General features: G+C 34.2%; 1 protein-coding gene and 1 long non-coding RNA gene across 2 annotated transcripts in view; one reads left to right on the forward strand and one right to left on the reverse strand.

The window, feature by feature from the left end:
- Window positions 1–6462, reverse strand: part of LOC143233316 (uncharacterized) — a 97463-nt gene extending 91001 nt beyond the window's left edge. The window contains exon 1 of the long non-coding RNA XR_013018096.1: window positions 6280–6462. This is a non-coding gene — a long non-coding RNA (uncharacterized LOC143233316). The remainder of the gene's footprint in view (window positions 1–6279) is intronic.
- Window positions 6463–7597: 1135 nt separating this feature from the next.
- The window catches only part of LOC143233318 (forkhead box protein F1-B-like), a 41611-nt gene continuing 29023 nt past the window's right edge, over window positions 7598–20185 (forward strand). Inside the window, exon 1 of the mRNA XM_076469444.1 lies at window positions 7598–9488. Coding sequence (XP_076325559.1) covers window positions 8261–9488 — 1228 coding nt within the window. The 5' untranslated portion in view covers window positions 7598–8260. The remainder of the gene's footprint in view (window positions 9489–20185) is intronic.

Genomic DNA, 20185 nt, shown 5'->3' on the forward strand with positions numbered 1-20185 from the left:
TTCAGTTGACTTGAAACTCATGTAAGATGCAAAGACGAACAAAACATTTCATCTGTGAAGTGGCATTTTGTGTATTTGTTACTGTGAAATGGCATTTTGTGTATTTGTTACTGTGAAATGGCATTTTGTGTATTTGTTACTGTAAAATGGCATTTTGTGTATTTGTTACTGTGAAATGGCATTTTGTGTATTTGTTACTGTGAAATGGCATTTTGTGTATTTGTTACTGTGAAATGGCATTTTGTGTATTTGTTAGTGTGAAAATGGCATTTTGTGTATTTGTTACTGTGAAATGGCATTTTGTGTATTTGTTACTGTGAAATGGCATTTTGTGTATTTGTTACTGTGAAGTGGCATTTTGTGTATTTGTTACTGTGAAGTGGCATTTTGTGTATTTGTTAGTGTGAAAATGGCATTTTGTGTATTTGTTAGTGTGAAATGGCATTTTGTGTATTTGTTACTGTGAAGTGGCATTTTGTGTATTTGTTAGTGTGAAATGACATTTTGTGTATTTGTTATTGTGAAATGGCATTTTGTGTATTTGTTACTGTGAAATGCCATTTTGTGTATTTGTTACTGTGAAGTGGGATTTTGTGTATTTGTTACTGTGAAATGGCATTTTGTGTATTCGTTACTGTGAAATGGCATTTTGTGTATTTGTTACGTCCATTTCCTCCCTTCTCAATGGTTTCTTGGCTATTAGCTTTGGAATCCCTCTTATAAAGAACCGAACTTCAACGTTGTAATTTCATGGGCTATGTTACGCTTTTTCTAGCAAGAATTACGAGAATCTCTGGCTTAAGTATATAAATAGTTCTTTACGTTGTAGCCATCAGATATTAGTTATATATATTACTAGAAAAATTTAGAGTCGAAGTCAAACTTTCTGATGTTTCACACTAGTACTTTGTACTAGTACTAGATTTCTAAACTAGTAGCTGTACACCAGTTCTCGTTTCCTATTTATCAGTACAGGGAATAATATCGAGTTTATAAGTTACATTATTAGATACATTGTCGTCTCTAGACTGTAAGAATGTTGTGCTTCGAGTTTCAAATTTTTTTACAGTTGTAATCAAGTCTAAGAAAGATGTATTTGTAGAATTCAGACAAAGCAGCGTTTTTGAATCTTGTTTTTGTAAAGTGCTCGAGTTTCTGGAAACCATTCCTGTTGTAAATAGAATGATATGTCAAAGTTTTATTCGTACTCTCAAATGGGAACAGGTTATCAAAAAATTTAAGTTTAGGGGAAGTAAGACAAAACTTTAGTGAGTTCACATTTAAGGGGTTCATTAAATTAAAACCACCTTATCAGTATCAGTACTGTTGGTATTTTATATCATCTTATCAGTATCAGTACTGTTGGTATTTCAAATCACCTTATCAGGATCAGTACTGTTTGTATTTTATATCATCTTATCAATATCAGTACTGTTTGTATTTCAAATCACCTTATCAGGATCAGTGCTGTTTGTATTTCAAATCACCTTATCAGTATCAGTACTGTTGGTATTTTATATCATCTTATCAGGATCAGTACTGTTGGTATTTCAAATCACCTTATCAGTATCAGTACTGTTGGTATTTCAAATCACCTTATCAGGATCAGTACTGTTGGTAACTTATATCATCTTATCAGGATCAGTACTGTTGGTATCTCAAATCACCTTATCAGGATCAGACTATTGGTATTTTATATCATCTTATCAGGATCAGTACTGTTGGTATTTCAAATCACCTTATCAGGATCAGACTTTTGGTATTTTATATCATCTTATCAGGATCAGACTGTTGGTATTTTATATCACCTTATCAGGATCAGTACTGTTGGTATTTTATGTAAAAATTAATTGATTCACTTTAACATTCTGAATGCGAGTTTCAGTTTTCGCGTTAAAACTGTTAATAATGTTAAACTGATGGTTGAAGTCGATACACTAATGTTAAACTGATGGTTGAAGTCGATACACGACACGTTATTTTTCAGTCCTTTTATTCCTGATTCGTTTCCAGTGATAGATTGTTTCTTTTGTTTCAGTTTCGGTTATTCTGAGAGACGACATGTCTGTAGACCACTCTTCGTTTATTGTTTGTTAGCATAGAGGTGACAAAATCGAATTTTCTGAAGACATCATCCGATATGTTGCCCTTTTTTGGTTTGTCAGTATGCTCCGTAATGAGTTCCAAAATTTCTCACTGCTGATCGCAGGCCATTATGGGTTTATTATTTGTCAATATACAGGTAATAATGCCAACTTTTCAAAATACGTTATCAGATGTGTTGTCGTCTCTGGACGGAGTGCATTCTATAAATTTGTTGCTCTTTGAATTTCCAAATTCCTCATTGTTGCTCGTACATCATTCTTGGTTTTGGGTTTGTAAGCACGGGGAACAATGCCAAGTTTACAAAAGAGACACGCAGAAGAATTGTCGTCTTTGAACGGAGTGTAACCTGTACATAATTCCGAGCTTTCTGTTTTTAGGACAGGAGACAATGTCGACTTTTCAAAATGCACCATCTGATATATCGTTGCTTCTTGACAACAATGTAACATCTCAGTCCGTTGCGTTTTGAGATTCAAATCATATTGTTGCTGCCCATATATCGTTCCTGGTTTCGGTGTACAGGTGACAATGTCGAGTTTTAAAAAAAGACATCTATGGAAGAAATATCCCCCTCGAGACAGAGCGTACACTGTCAGTACGCAGTGGCACGTGCAGTCGGCTCGTGACAGTCTTACGCCGTAAGAAGCCCGAAGCTCTTACTATACATGTTTTTTTTTTTTCACATTTTCTGCTTGGAGACAAAATTTAAGGAGACAAAAAAGATACTCGTGAACTCCAGGGCAACGCCCTCCTTACTGATTTTTCGGACCCTTCTCCTTCTTCAGAGTCTAATCCATTAATTAGTTTTTGCTGAAGGAAACGTCGATATAAATATTAGACCCGTGCACAGTCTTTGGTTTCGTACGGAATATTTATTTTACACAAATCACTATCGGGAAAAAAACCAACAAAAACAACGTTAATTGCTACTGGACTTCGAAAATAACAATGACGTAATTTTGTTTGAATGAATTAAATAATTTGTTACTTTGTGCAGATAAAATTAGGGCATTCGTTGATTGCTATGGTTATTTGTTCATTTATATAACACAAGTAAAACAAGACTGGTGGTTGTTCTGCAAGTTATATCAGTAATAAATTTTTGGTACAGAAGGTGGCTCTGCGTGTTCTCTTGAAGAAATAAAAACTTCTTTCCAGCTTTTATAAACAAATTTCATGTTCACCGATCAAAAGCATGTGAATTCGTTCACAGTAAAAGATACCAGTACTTGGAATGAAAGAAATGTTTAGTTTGGTTTGAATTTCACTTCTTCAGAAGGAAGCGCAAATGTTATACACTGCACAACAAAGTTTTTGCTTCTTGAACACTGTTGGGTGTTCCTTATAGATTTTTGGCTGCTGATCACGAAAATCCATCCAAATTTGCCCATCACGTACCGTTTCATCGAAATCTTCAGTTTCACCAGGACATTGCTACAATGGAAAAACGATATCAGGGCAACTGGAATCCGTCAATGCTTGCTGAATACTGTTGGACACTGCAACGTGATGCACCGGACATTGAATACAAACGAAAATCAGGAGCGAAACACTTCTAATTATGTTGAACTTAATAGCGTGTTAGAAACATAAACGCAATTAAATACGTTATTGCCGGTAAACAGTTAACTGTCTATTTCTCAGAGTTCCTACGTGATGAAGCAAAACCAAAACCATATCTGTTCATACCCATCAGGTACCTGTTACAATCAGCAAAACCTTTTCAGGAAGCAAAACTTTTCAAAAAAATTGTTGTGCAGTGATTATCGATAGAATTTATAAAATAAAATAAAAATCTCCAGCTACACTAACGCTATTAGCGCACAATGATAAATATAACTGTATTTTAATGCGATTGATGTTTCTATCACAATGTTTAGTTTAGTCTTCTGTGTGATTGTATATTGAAATGTTTCATATAACTAAAGCCATAAAACATGTTAAGGATGTCAAATTTTGGCTAATTGCTGAAATCGATATTTTCAGGTGGTTTGTTTTAAATTTCGCGCAGAGCTACGCTAGGGTTATCTATGTTATCCTTCCTAGTTGAGCAATGATATACAAGACGAAAGTCAGCTATTCATCAACACTCACCGCCAGTTCATAGGCTCCCCTTTAACCAACGAATAGCGGGGTTGAACTTAAAATTATAACGCCCCCACGTATAAAAGATCGGACATGTTAGGTGACAGGGACTCAAACCTGCGCCCCGCTGTTTGCAAGTTGAGCACCCTAACTACAAGGTTATGCATGGCTCAAGGCAGTAAAGAGTAGAAAGGTTATATAAGCGGATCTATCGCAGCAGAAACCTATATATCTGCTCACTATTTATTATTTGAATATTCACTCTGGTAATCAATGCATTACAGATCAGACTAGTGAGAAACACCAGAAACGAAGACGAGTCCAATATATTCATACATCTTATAATGCTATTATTGTATCAGTGTGTATCTTAATCCATGATGTAACCCGAATAAAAAACAACAACCAGTGTATCAAGTTTGTTTAGGATCTTTGAATCCGACAAGCGACGTATTAAAACTTGGTATGAGTGACATTATTTTCCGAACAACCATTTAATATCACGTGTCTCCTAATTCATACATACGGTTATCACGAGTAATTGCTCTAATGAAATAAAGCAAATTTGTATTATACACATGTGTAACAATATAATATTTCGTAAACAAAACAGGGATTCTAAGTCAAGAAAAGAATTATTTCTTTCAGTTCTACACTTATTACAGACAACACCAAGCGCCTACTTAAAATACAGTATCGTTCTAAGAACGTGGAAGTGAAGGTCCAGTGGCACAGCGGCATGTTTACGTACTTATAACGCCAAAAACTGGGGTTTGATACACGTGGTGGGCAAAGCACATTCAGCCCATTGTATAGCTTTGTGCTCAATCACAAACGGACAAAAACGAATATAAAAACCACATAACGCTGGCCAGATCCATTGCTGACGATGCCTTTCGCCAAACACCAGATCTAATCTAGCTAACGCTAATTATATAATCAGTTTTCCTGAAAAACAACTGTTCACGTGCGAATAACATTAAGTAGATGAATTAAGACTATTATTAAGTTTGTTTTACAAAGCAGAATTAATAATACAATATTGGTTTGTCTATTTGTTTGTCAACACTAATTATTTATTATAATTATTTTATTTGAATTTATTTCACGATATTTCTAACACTAACTTGCGTAAATATTATATGAAAGAATGTTTATGTGTTGTTGTTTTTTTAGCAAAGCTACATCAGGCTATCTGCTGAACCCATCGAGGGGAATCGAACCCCTGATTTTAGCGTTGTAAGTCTGTAAACTCACCGCTGTACTAGCGGATGGCTATATGAAAGAAATGAACAATATTATACCAGTCCTTTTAATGTATTTAGCTAATTTGAATACGGGTGTTTTAAAACCTGTGTAAAATATTGTTTTAGACAAATCGTGTAGTAGGTTAAAAACATTCAAGTCGTGGCATATAACGTTAAGAGAAATAAATATATTCCATCAAACAAAACCAGCTTATTATGCTCATAAATGGATATTTGTCAACTTACTATTATATTAGCTGGGCATTTTATTTTGTGTCATACAGCCCATACTTTTAGTATATAACCCAACAGGTGAGCCCCATAAATTTGCGTTGGAAACCTTAAATAAACAGAAATTATCTTAAAGTATTTACGATTAAATCATTATAAATTTAGAAAAGTTTATTATATACAGTTTATTTTGTATATCACTTTTCCTTTAAAATGTTTTGTATTCGTTGTAATCAATTGCATGTAGCGATAAAGGTTTTCATGTGCTTTCGTCATTTCCTTAAAAGTCTCCAGTAATTCAGTGGTAAACCGGAATGTTTAGAACTCTAAAAACCGGTTTCGATATCCGTGGTGGGCATAACACAGAAAGTTAGCACATAATGTAGCTTTGTGCTTAACTACAAACAAACTTTAATCAATGATGTTTGTCTAGATTTCCCAGAGACAAGTTTGTTTATCTGAGGATAACCAAAAATGAAGACTGTAATATTTATAAATGATACACAACGAAAATGTTAATTTTGCTTGGCATGAAATTTAAGAGTTCATATACATATTTCAAATTTGCTTTTAACAGAAGAAGAAATGCTCTAATAAGTAAATGACTCACCGTAACAAATTTCGTCTTTGATTATTCACCTTCTTGCATAGATCGCAATAACTTTGACCACTTAACTTTCTTTTTTGTACGCAGCATTTAGCAAAAAGATATTTTTTGAACAGAAGGTCGAAAAGAAACATGTAATCGCTTTGAATGCACGTGAATACTGATGAGTGGAGCCATAGAGAAAATACATATCTACGTATCAAGGACTTCGTTTACTACAAACGTCAGCAAGTATAAAGTTCAAGTTTGCGTATATTCTGCAGTGTTGAGGTATACACACGACCCAAATGTAACCAGTTACCATACACTTTATTTGCTGAAGCTACGACTTTATTCGATAAAATTATATTATAAAAATGTACATCATATGTGTCAAAATTATTATTTTGTGGGGGGGTGTTGAAAAATAATATATAATTTTTTGGTTAATACTATGCTTCGCAGTTTGTAAAGAGTTTACAATGATTTGTTTAATGAGGCTTGAATATATATATATAGATATATATGTATGTGTGTGCGAGATCATTTATAGATATATCAAATAAATATTCAAATTATGATTATGATATTACTGGGATTATGGACGAAAATGTCTTTAACAGCGAGTATACACAACTGATGCAAATAATTCATTCTAACCTCTGTAAGTAAGAACATAAGAAAGTATATTTAAATTAGCTGTAATGATTGCCAGGCCGATTTTCAATTCTGATTTAAGCTAGTAGCTTGCTGTGCTCAAAAATTAAGATAAATGTTTATTCAGGTTTTTTATTTAAGAGTTGATGCCATGAACCCTTTAAAATGGAATTAACATAACAGGCTATAAACTTTTCAACTCAGACCAGCCAATAATGTTATAGTAGCTTATTTGACGTCTTAAATTAGTGTGGGAAGACTATTCCCGAAATATTTTATAAAACCTGAAGAACATTATTTATAATTCATTCATCAACCCTAAGTAATATTATCTAATGTTCTATTTGTTAAACACGATGTGTGTGTATTTACTTTCATGTGATTTGATTTTATTAAGAAGTTTAAAGTTGTTTTCAAAAATAATTTAATGAGTTAAAATTAACTGGTACATTTATACCTAATACACAAAATTACTATTTCAGACGAAGAAGTCGGTTCCTTTTAATTAAAAAATCTGTGTTTTGTTTGGTCGCCATAGTAATCTCTTATTCCTCATCACTCTATACTTCCATCTTTATTAAAACAATTTTCACAGGCGGAGTGCTCAGCAGGAGGGCGTGGCGTAGGCGGTTTCATTTGTGACGCACCTTCTGCCTTAACCTGATAGGGTGATGGCAAAACATTCAGAGACATGATTTGAAGTTAGCCTAGTTAGCAGCATGGCCGCAGATAGCGTGACGTTTGACGCATTTGGCTCTCAGACTACATACGTTTATCGTAAATTTCGACGTTGAGTAACTTTGACTACGATCTCTGAATTATAATTTTCTTTCAGTTGAACAGAGAGACCAATATAAAATTATCTAACACGAGGACTGATGTGATAAGTTTCACTGCCAAGTTGACGTCCGTGTGAAGACGTTTTTCAAGGCTTGTGACGTCAATGCGTTCGAAGCGCCGGAGTCTTGATAAAGTGGGTGGGATTGAAAGATAGAAAACTGATTTATTAAGAGCTATAGTACTGAGCTGTATCTACGATTTGTTTGAAACAAAAGGCACAAACGAAACAGAATTCTATGCTACTGATAGTACCTGTTTTTTTTTTACGAAACTTTGTTTTGGTCGATGAAATTACAGGAATCTTTGGTTATGTGATGTTTGCCGGCAGTGGTGTAAAAGTCTGACGATAAACCTTAGATAAGTCCTGCACGTGGAAGTCTGGTCCGTGTTTAAGACTGTCTGGTGAAACATTTTCGTTAAAGGTGCTAAACTGTGTGTAATAAGTGGTATTCAAAAGGACAGTTATTTATACATGTTTTAGTACCCACGTCTAGTCATTTTGTTCAACATGAAGATGGAAACTATTGATGGCCAACCTGAACTAGTGACCCAGGACGCGCGCCTCAATGATCATATCGGGACAGCGTTGCTAACTCCTGTCTCTTCTACAGAAAACACGTATGAAAATGGACTTACTGGTAGCATATCGACCTCCCCCCTTGTTGCTCCAGACAACGAATTGGAGAACAAAGGGATTTCAACTACAAAACGAAGTGGAGCTGGTATCAGGAGACAGGAGAAACCTCCTTACTCTTACATTGCTTTGATTGTTATGGCCATCCAGAGTTCTCCAAACAAGCGATTGACTCTCAGCGAGATTTATAGTTTTTTGCAGCAACGTTTCGCTTTTTTTCGCGGCTCCTATCAAGGATGGAAAAATTCAGTTCGACACAATCTTTCGCTAAACGAGTGTTTTATTAAACTTCCCAAGGGTTTAGGCCGTCCTGGTAAAGGACATTACTGGACAATTGACCCGGCCAGCGAGTTTATGTTCGAAGAGGGATCTTTCAGAAGAAGACCTAGAGGATTTCGAAGAAAATGTCAAGCCTTGAAACCATATACGTCGTACTATCAAAATCCTTCTCAAGGAATGCTAGCCTCTAACTATGATTTACTCACACAGCACGCTTCCCATTATTCTTGCGGCTCAGTCTTGGGCCCACCTTCTACTCAGGATCCTTCTGCAGTACAGGGAACACAAGGGTTCCTCGCTGGTCAGGAGGGTCAGTCTATGGTACCGTGCTCATCAACCTCTTTAACTCCTTCTTCTCAGAGTGGATATAATGTCGCATCTCACGGCAATATAAACATGGGCATGGGAGGGATTGGCATGGGGTTGACCAACGGTCACTATCAGTCCAGCTGCTCATTTTCAAGTACGGGAACACTTCCGCCTTTGGCGGCAACTTCACCCTCGTCAGAGTATAGCTCCATTACAACTAATCTACAGGGGCAGAGTTCTAACTATGGACACTTCCCGAGTATAATGGCACTCAGTATGGACCCATATCCATCATGGACAACACCGTGTTCCATAAACAGTATCCCATACATGAAACAACAGCCTGTAAGTCCTAACGGAAGTCCAGGATCCGCTTCTATTCATAACATGTCTCCCAGTCCGCTGACAACAACACCCAACGAATCTGTGCCTTACCCCACGTCTCCCACTCAGCTTGGCCATCCGATGCTGTCTGGAACGTCTGGATCTGGAACCATTGACTTTGGCCTAAACGGTAAATCTTTTAGTAACGTATTTTATATGTATTTGAATTCATTAAACGACCGTGATAATAAGCATTTCGAACTAATTGCTTAGAACATTTAGATTTATATGCAATGTATTCATATATATGAAGGATGTTAAGTTCACTACATATTATATAGATGATGTTTAAGACACTACTGACTTCATAAATAGAAACAGCTGAACCAGCGTTTATACACGTCTTAGAAGTTTAGTGCACAATTATTCAACATTGTGTTTTACTTTCAGATTATTATCTTTCACGGCCTTCAGAAGGCCACAAACCGACTCTTAACACTAAATAGGGTGACATTGTTTTTCATATATTAATTTTGCTCCTTCAGCTTATGACGCTAAAATCCGGGGTTTTGACATTTACAGTGGACACAGCATAAACAGCCCATTGAGTTGTTTTGTATTTAAAAATAAATAATCAAACAAAAATCTTATAATTTATAGAGTACAACAATAGACAAATAAATAAAACTTTTTAAATCACTTTATTTAATTTTTTTCGATAAACGTATTTTTAGTTTCAGTTAAACCTGACGCACGTTTCTAAACCTTGCGATACCGCAAAATATTTCTCGTACTTTGAGGCGTGGATGAGTTATAAGAGTGATAGTATGATACGGCTAACTGACTGTCCTCGTTCTGGTCAGTATGTCGTAAACACAAAATAGAAATATACTAATAAATTCCTAAACTTAACTAACGTAAATTGAACAATTTAGATTCTATAGAAAACAAACACGATTTTATTTGACCCTCCAAGAACAGCCGGTGTAATAGCGTGTGGTCAAGTGTGTAGAACTTTTATACCAAGTGTGGTATTTAAGCCCTGATGATTCGATAAAAGATAGCTGAATTACGAACACTTATGTTCACGTGGGAACGTGACGGATAACACTAAACATTAATAATTCGTTTTAATTTTTTCGTTGTTTACAGAGTTAACTACAACATTTCGTGTTTGTAAAAATGTTCCACGTTTTAATACAATATACACATACGCCTCCCAGTGGCAACAGTTTGTGTACAGACTTAAGCTTTGCGCTTAATTACAAACAAACAAATAAATATAAACATACAGAGTATGAACAGCACTTATTGTTCGCGTAAAATCTATACAACCATTCCGTTCTTATTTTAAACAAAACCTTAGTTTGTAATAATCTTTCGAACGCAGGTTTTGTATTAGTGTAAAAGAGAAGTAATAGCGGACATTTAGAGAATATAGATTGATACATACTTGTCAGGACGAAAGTCGTCGAATACATTTTACAAAACGGGTTGTGGCTGTTGTATTCTTAGTTGAAAGCTACACAATTTAGTTTCTGCACTGTATCAGTCACGGGGAATCGAACCTCGGATTATAGCGTGGTAAGTGCGTGAGCATTCTGCTTATGTGTGGACGATAAATACTACTAACGAAGATGGCTGAGGTAAACATTATGAAACAACTTGTGATAAATAAAAGGTAACTCTGCAGGTCACAAATAAAATAATTGTTTGTTTGTTTGTTTGGAATTTTGCGCAAAGCTACTCGAGGGCTATCTGCGCTAGCCGTCCCTAATTCAGCAATGTAAGACTAGAGAGAAGGCAGCTAGTCATCACCACCCACCGCCAACTCTTGGGCCACTCTTTTACTCTTTAGTGGGATTCACTGTTACATTATAACGACCTAACGGCTGAAATAGCGAGCATGTCTTGAGCGTCGGGGATTCGAACCTGCGACCCTCAAACTACGAATCGAGCGCCCTAACCACCTGGCCATGCCGAGCCTTAAAATAATTGGAAATGACATAAACGCAATGTAGAATTCTAGTATAGCAAACTGACTAGCAGTAATGTTATGGGTTTAAACACCAGAAAACACCTGTACTATAAATTTTGCTATTTATAAACTACATAACAGCAGCGATTATTGTATTCTAAACTTCACACTACCAACTTTATATTTTCTGAACTTAGAATACGTTTTACGACAAGCAGAAAATAAACGATCGAATTTAGGATCTAAAGTTTTGGATAGACGTTTGTAAGTTAACTGAATGTTTTGGGCAACGTTGTAAATTATCTACTTTATTAGTATATCCACACTTTAGATACACATTTATAAATACAATCTATTTTTGTATTAAAGAAGACCTAAGTTCGCTGAGAAACTAATTCTTTCAAGTGGGTTTCATAAAAAAACAGCAACTATGTAATGGTGGACTTCTTTAATTATATAAAGTCTGAAATATGCTACATTATTGTAAAGTTGTTTAATTGACCCTAGAGCAGAGGCTATAGAATTGAAAAGCACAGAGAATGTTCCGTATATACTACCGTGCGAGGAATATAAACGTGTTGCCAACCGCGAAGGTTTGTGAACTTTCTTGGATTAGTAAGTAATACAGCGGCCGACCCAAACGAGCTGTGATTAAAGTCGTAAAGAGGGGTGAGGCGTGTGTGTGTATGTATGTTTTATTAGAAATCGTTATGAGAGACGACCGGACCTTTATTTTTTAACGTGTGTATGCGAATACTTGAACTTCATTTTTAGATACATAAGAAATATCAAAATTCGCAACAGTTACAGAACCATGTGTTGTAGGCCTAGTAAGGTAGGGCTAAAAGATTCGTAAATGTAATGTTAAAAGTTCTATGTTGTTGTATATTACGGTACAGAGAAAGGATGGTTTGAAAATTATAAGTAAATATATCACTTCATAAAAGGATAACTCCAAAGTTTCTTATCAGTTTGTTCTTATTGGTCCTCGAAATTAAACAAATAACGGCAGTTTATGATTTCAACATTTCAACGATATATGCGTGTTACGTACGAATAACGGTCATACGCGCTTTCTCGTAATTATTCAGATAAACTTCCGTAACTTTATACGTGTCAGGAATTGAGGACATTTTAAAGATGAAATAATTGAGTACGGCGATTAAAAGGTTTTAATGAGATCTTTGAAATTACTCAACTATCAAATTCTGAAAGATTCTTCATCAACAAAACATTAAAACTCCACAAAGCACTGGAGTAAGTACTTTGGTAAAAGTGTTGATATAGATTATGGTTAGAAGTTCGTGTCCAAAACCTTATGATTACAAGTTCATGCCCAAAACTTTGTAGTTGTAAGTTCATGTTCAAAACCTTATGGTCACAAGTTCATGTCCAAGACATTATAGCTGCAAGCTCATGTCCAAAACGTTATTTTTGTAAATTCATGTCCAAGACATTATGGTTACAAGTTCATGTCTAAAACCTTATACATATAAGTTCATGTACAAAACCTGAGAGTTACAAGTTCATTCTCAAAACTTTATCGTTACAAGTTTTTGTCCAAAACCGTATTGTTACAAGTGCATGTCCTAAACCGTATGGTTACAAGCTCATGTCGAGCTAGTAGGTGTAGTGATTACATGAAACAATTTTATCAGCTTTCACTGAAAATGACCGATCATATCCCTTGTAAAGCGTTGGAGCTTTAGTACACGTTGTTCGGTTCCAATACAATTTTCCCCACTCAAGAGGTTTTGTACCTTAACATAAGAGGGAAGTAAGTAAATCCTATCAAGATTGCCTTATCAAGGTAATTTTGTTTTAGCTCAATTTAATCAACAGGATAATTTCAACTTTCTTTTATATTAGGCTTAGTTTAGTGTATAAAAATCAGGTAATTTTGTTTTAGTTTCAGTTGAGTGAACACGACACTTTCTTTTACATTAGGCTTAGTTTGGTATATTAAAATTACCTGATGATAGTTACTTTTACATTAGGCTTAGTTTGGTGTATTAAAATTACCTGATGATAGTTTCTTTTACATTAAGCTTAGTTTGGTATATTAAAATTACCTGATGATAGTTTCTTTTACATTAGGCTTAGTTTGGTATATTAAAATTACCTGATGATAGTTTATTTTAAATTAGGCTTAATTTAGAAGATAAAAATTAAGTAATTTTGTTTTTACTCAGTCAAAGGAACGTGAAACTTTCCATTTTCTTGGTTTTGGTGTATAAACAATATAATTTTGTTTTAGTTCAGTTTAATAAACATGACACTAACAAAGGTATAATATTTTCAGATAAGAACTGATTGTTTCCATAATGTTTAGAAGTCTTCATATTGTGTAATGTTTAACGTTATACTCCTGAATTTTCTAATAACATGACACTTTCTACTTTCACGTTAGGCTTTGTTTGGTGTTTAAGAATCAGGTAATATTGTTTTAGCTGAGATGAATGAGCGCTTGCTACTTTCTTTTACACTAGGCTAAGTTTTGTATATAAAAAATTGATAATTTTGCTTCAGGTAAAGTTGAGTGGAGATGATAATTTCTTTGATAATTTTGCTTCAGGTAAAGTTGAGTGGAGATGACAATTTCTTTCATAATAGGCTTAGTTTGTTGTAAAAACAACAAAACATTTTTAATGCAACGCTCTTAAAGTCTCAGCTATGCAAAATAAAATTCATTGCGAAAAAAATAGATGCCTTCAGAACTCTGTTTTATTTTATTTTCCACGTTATGGAGTCTCACAGAGTGATAATTTTCCTTAAATGTTATATTAATATGATACTTCTGAAGATGAAAAACTGACACATTTCTTATTCACAGTAAATGTACCTGAGGTGGTTTCTGAAACATTACGAGTGCTCTTCGCTTCATAACATTGACTATTTGTAGCCCAAAACAGAAATGTCAATTTATAGGCAGTTGAAGTACATCATAGTACAGGAGGAATAAGACATTACTGATATTACTGAAACTCAGTAGCTCCACTCGTGGTTTCTCGTAGTCGAATGGCTGCCTTTGTCTCCTTGAGTAAGACACAATTGTTTCATTCTACCTAGCTGTGTAGTTGACATTGGCTGTAAGGTTATGATTAACCACTCATCCTAATGAACCCAGAGGCCAGCATCGGCTCCTATTGGGGTTTCAACTCTTGTTTTGTTTTCTAAATGTAAACCAGTATTACTTACAAGGTTTGAGTAAAATTTTCTCATCTACACAGGTAGAAATAACTATATAGTTACTTCTCATCTACACAGGTAGAAGTTGTTATATAGTTACTTCTCATCTACACAGGTAGAAGTTGTTATATAGTTACTTCTCATCTACACAGGTAGAAGTTGTTATATAGTTACTTCTCATCTACACAGGTAGAAGTTGTTATATAGTTACTTCTCATCTACACAGGTAGAAGTTGTTATATAGTTACTTCTCATCTACACAGGTAGAAGTTGTTATATAGTTACTTCTCACCTACACAGGTAGAAGTTGTTATATAGTTACTTCTCATCTACACAGGTAGAAGTAGTTATATAGTCACTTCTCATCTACACAGGTAGAAATTGTTATATAGTTACTTCTCATCTACACAGGTAGAAGTTGTTATATAGTTACTTCTCATCTACACAGGTAGAAGTTGTTATATAGTTACTTCTCATCTACACAGGTAGAAGTTGTTATATAGTTACTTCTCATCTACACAGGTAGAAGTTGTTATATAGTTACTTCTCATCTACACAGGTAGAAGTTGTTATATAGTTACTTCTCACCTACACAGGTAGAAGTTGTTATATAGTTACTTCTCATCTACACAGGTAGAAGTTGTTATATAGTCACTTCTCATCTACACAGGTAGAAGTTGTTATATAGTTACTTCTCATCTACACAGGTAGAAGTTGTTATATAGTTACTTCTCATCTACACAGGTAGAAGTTGTTATATAGTTACTTCTCATCTACACAGGTAGAAGTTGTTATATAGTTACTTCTCATCTACACAGGTAGAAGTTGTTATATAGTTACTTCTCATCTACACAGGTAGAAGTTGTTATATAGTTACTTCTCATCTACACAGGTAGAAGTTGTTATATAGTTACTTCTCACCTACACAGGTAGAAGTTGTTATATAGTTACTTCTCATCTACACAGGTAGAAGTAGTTATATAGTCACTTCTCATCTACACAGGTAGAAATTGTTATATAGTTACTTCTCATCTACACAGGTAGAAGTTGTTATATAGTTACTTCTCATCTACACAGGTAGAAGTTGTTATATAGTTACTTCTCATCTACACAGGTAGAAGTTGTTATATAGTTACTTCTCATCTACACAGGTAGAAGTTGTTATATAGTTACTTCTCATCTACACAGGTAGAAGTTGTTATATAGTTACTTCTCATCTACACAGGTAGAAGTAGTTATATAGTTACTTCTCATCTACACAGGTAGAAGTTGTTATATAGTTACTTCTCATCTACACAGGTAGAAGTTGTTATATAGTTACTTCTCATCTACACAGGTAGAAGTTGTTATATAGTTACTTCTCATCTACACAGGTAGAAGTTGTTATATAGTTACTTCTCATCTACACAGGTAGAAGTTGTTATATAGTTACTTCTCATCTACACAGGTAGAAGTAGTTATATAGTTACTTCTCATCTACACAGGTAGAAGTAGTTATATAGTTACTTCTCATCTACACAGGTAGAAGTTGTTATATAGTTACTTCTCATCTACACAGGTAGAAGTAGTTATATAGTTACTTCTCATCTACACAGGTAGAAGTTGTTATATAGTTACTTCTCATCTACACAGGTAGAAGTAGTTATATAGTTACTTCTCATCTACACAGGTAGAAGTAGTTATATAGTTACTTCTCATCTACACAGGTAGAAGTTGTTATATAGTTACTTCTCATCTACACAGGTAGAAGTTGTTATATAGTTACTTCTCATCTACACAGGTAGAAGTTGTTATATAGTCACTTCTCATCTACACAGGTAGAAGTAGTTATATAGTTACTTCTCATCTACACAGGTAGAAGTTGTTATATAGTTACTTCTCATCTACACAGGTAGAAGTTGTTATATAGTTACTTCTCATCTACACAGGTAGAAGTAGTTATATAGTTACTTCTCATCTACACAGGTAGAAGTTGTTATATAGTTACTTCTCATCTACACAGGTAGAAGTTGTTATATAGTTACTTCTCATCTACACAGGTAGAAGTTGTTATATAGTTACTTCTCATCTACACAGGTAGAAGTAGTTATATAGTTACTTCTCATCTACACAGGTAGAAGTTATATAGTTACTTCTCATCTACACAGGTAGAAGTTGTTATATAGTTACTTCTCATCTACACAGGTAGAAGTTGTTATATAGTTACTTCTCATCTACACAGGTAGAAGTAGTTATATAGTTACTTCTCATCTACACAGGTAGAAGTAGTTATATAGTTACTTCTCATCTACACAGGTAGAAGTAGTTATATAGTTACTTCTCATCTACACAGGTAGAAGTTGTTATATAGTTACTTCTCATCTACACAGGTAGAAGTTGTTATATAGTTACTTCTCATCTACACAGGTAGAAGTTGTTATATAGTTACTTCTCATCTACACAGGTAGAAGTTGTTATATAGTTACTTCTCATCTACACAGGTAGAAGTTGTTATATAGTTACTTCTCATCTACACAGGTAGAAGTTGTTATATAGTTACTTCTCATCTACACAGGTAGAAGTTGTTATATAGTTACTTCTCATCTACACAGGTAGAAGTTGTTATATAGTTACTTCTCATCTACACAGGTAGAAGTTGTTATATAGTTACTTCTCATCTACACAGGTAGAAGTTGTTATATAGTTACTTCTCATCTACACAGGTAGAAATTGTTATATAGTTACTTCTCATCTACACAGGTAGAAGTTGTTATATAGTTACTTCTCATCTACACAGGTAGAAGTTGTTATATAGTTACTTCTCATCTACACAGGTAGAAGTTGTTATATAGTTACTTCTCATCTACACAGGTAGAAGTTGTTATATAGTTACTTCTCATCTACACAGGCAGAAGTTGTTATATAGTTACTTCTCATCTACACAGGTAGAAGTAGTTATATAGTTACTTCTCATCTACACAGGTAGAAGTTGTTATATAGTTACTTCTCATCTACACAGGTAGAAGTTGTTATATAGTTACTTCTCATCTACACAGGTAGAAGTAGTTATATAGTTACTGATACGCGGCTATTTGATCTTAATTGTGAGAAAGCTTATTGTAATTTGTGAAACGATGTTTGAGGTTTTTTTCTAACAGTTACTAAATTGTTTCTAAAAATATAAACCGTAATCTAGTAACGTTTATTCTGTTGGAAAAGTTAGATGTTCTAGTATTTCTTTATACAAACTTATTCATAACATCCACCTTACACAGTAATAAATCAAAGCATGCCAAACTCTAAAAGTCACTAAATATGTAAGTTTGCTTTACATTTCAATATAAGCAAAACTGTTTTAGACACAGAAGTGTGTAGTGATGCAATACAATCAACGAATTAATTGAATAATATTATTTGGAATCTACCGACTTACCTTCTTAAAATCTATTTCATTGGTCCAAGTAAATTAGTAAGAGCTTCATAAATTCAAATAAAGATAACTATAAAAACTTTGAGTTCATTGGATAAATACATCTTGTCTTTCAAAATAAGATCAAAGGTCAACTGGGGATTTTATTTTTCGTCCAGATTTTGCATAATTTATCAAAGCAACACTATTAAAGTTTTACAGGAAATTTTTGTGCGATTTCTCAATTAGGAATTGTCTACAAAAGAAATCTTCTGATCTGAGAATTCTAATCTGGGATTCAAATGGTAGAAATGGTCAGGTTTTGTCTTCTGTGCGTTTTTATTCAGCCGAGGTGGATATAACTTATCACATTTGGATATTCTTCAAAGTTTCAATGTTGAGATTATTGCGATTAAAATTTAATGTAAAAGTGCTTCTGAACTGTATATATATCCAAGAAATAGTGTTTATATGAAAGTGCTTTCTCTGATGTACACAAAACAAACCTTATACATTGAAGAACTGTTTCACAGAAACTAGGCTTACACCCATACACAGCTTCATGGATAATACATATATATATATCATGGTTTTCGGGTAGGATATTCAGCTCTAAGCACTAGTCAGGTGTTAAGTAGTGTGTGAATATAAGCTCTGACGATAATAAGGTTTTTGGCTGATGGATGATTAGATTGAAAGTCTCATATGCTTGGAGATAAGTTATTAAATCTTTACAGAATTTATTCTCTTCAGTGTGTTCATTTGGACTAAAAAAGGTAAGAATAAAAATGTGGATTCTACTGAATTACTTGTTATAAATACTTGTATTTCACTACACATCAACGCTTGAAAGTATACCAGTATATCAAACGAGAATGTTTCATGCGATAATTGACGGAGGTTTTTGTAATAGGCAGTTTTGTTTTTTTATTTTACCAGTGTATTATCACGACTTTACAAGAACTATCCATAAAATTTAACTCCTGAACCTAGAAGACGGTTTGTAATGGCAACGTTTAGCTATTTTCTCATATTGTAGTAAATATGTGCAAAGCTTATAATTTGTGTACGATAAATGATTATGATATTACAGTCGTTTTTCTTATTAATAGCTTATTACGTGCTTTGTGTTAGTTTTAGAACAAAGCCACTTTGGGCTGTGTGCTCTGTCCGCCGCTTTGGAAATCGTATCGTACTAGCATGGTATATCCCACAGTGAGACAAGTGTTTTGTGAATCTTGTTATGTATGATATGTTTTCATTCGGTTAAACTATTAACTTAAAGGAATATGCTGTAGGTTAAGAACAACAACAGTTCATAGAGTGGTGAATATTACTTTTGTTTTCATAGTTTGTCTTTTTTTTTTATCAACGTTATAAATGGACAAACACAATGTGTTTAGATTTTAATCAAGATAAAAATAGGGTTAATTATTTCTAGAAAATACTTTCACCAAATAAACAAAACATATAATAACACAATATGACCATTTTGTGGGAAGATTATTTAACACACTTAAACATAGAACTAAAAGAGGTTCCAGTTTGCCTAATAGGGCTCATTTGTTTTTGGTTTTTAATTTCGCTCAAAGCTACACGAGATCTACTGCGCTAGCCCTCCCTAATTTAGTAGTGTAAGAGTAGAAGGAAGGCAACTAGTCATCATCACCCACCGCCAACTGTTGGGCTACTCTTTTACCAACGAATAGTGGGATTGACCGTAACATTATAACGCCCCCACAGCTGAAAAGGACGAGTATGTTTGGTGTGACGGGAATTCGAACCCGCGACCCTCAGATTACGAGTCGAGCTCCTTAACCACCCGACCATGGTGGGGCCTAGAATTCGTCAATGGACAGAAACTCTCAGATCACTTGAACAAAATATATCGACAAATGGTGAAGAGTTTACTGAGGTTATTACGAGAAAAGGACTTAGGTAACAACAATAAGTGGTGTGTCTGTGTATACGTGTCTGCAAGAAGAATAACACATGCTCTATTAACTTTAGGTTTTGTGATGTTGAAAATTATAATCAAAACAAAACATAGCGATATCTGGCCAAGCTAGCCAAATGGGATGAGTTATATAAAGATTTAATATTACAGATCCAACTTGTATAAAATGGAACATCGTAAATATGCAATGCCAAAGTATTGAATTAAGCATTAACTTGAGTCTATCTCTCATATTCATGTTGCTGTTTGTACCAGTTGCAATTAATTTTGTTAAACTTGTGCATTTTAGAGAATTTGCTCTTTCGTACAACTTTTCTTATATCAGATGTTTAACGTTATCTAACCTTTATTGTAGTTTGGCTGCTTTTGTGTATA

Source organism: Tachypleus tridentatus, chromosome 12 (genome assembly GCF_004210375.1).
Source record: "Tachypleus tridentatus isolate NWPU-2018 chromosome 12, ASM421037v1, whole genome shotgun sequence".
NCBI classification, from domain to species: domain Eukaryota; kingdom Metazoa; phylum Arthropoda; class Merostomata; order Xiphosura; family Limulidae; genus Tachypleus; species Tachypleus tridentatus.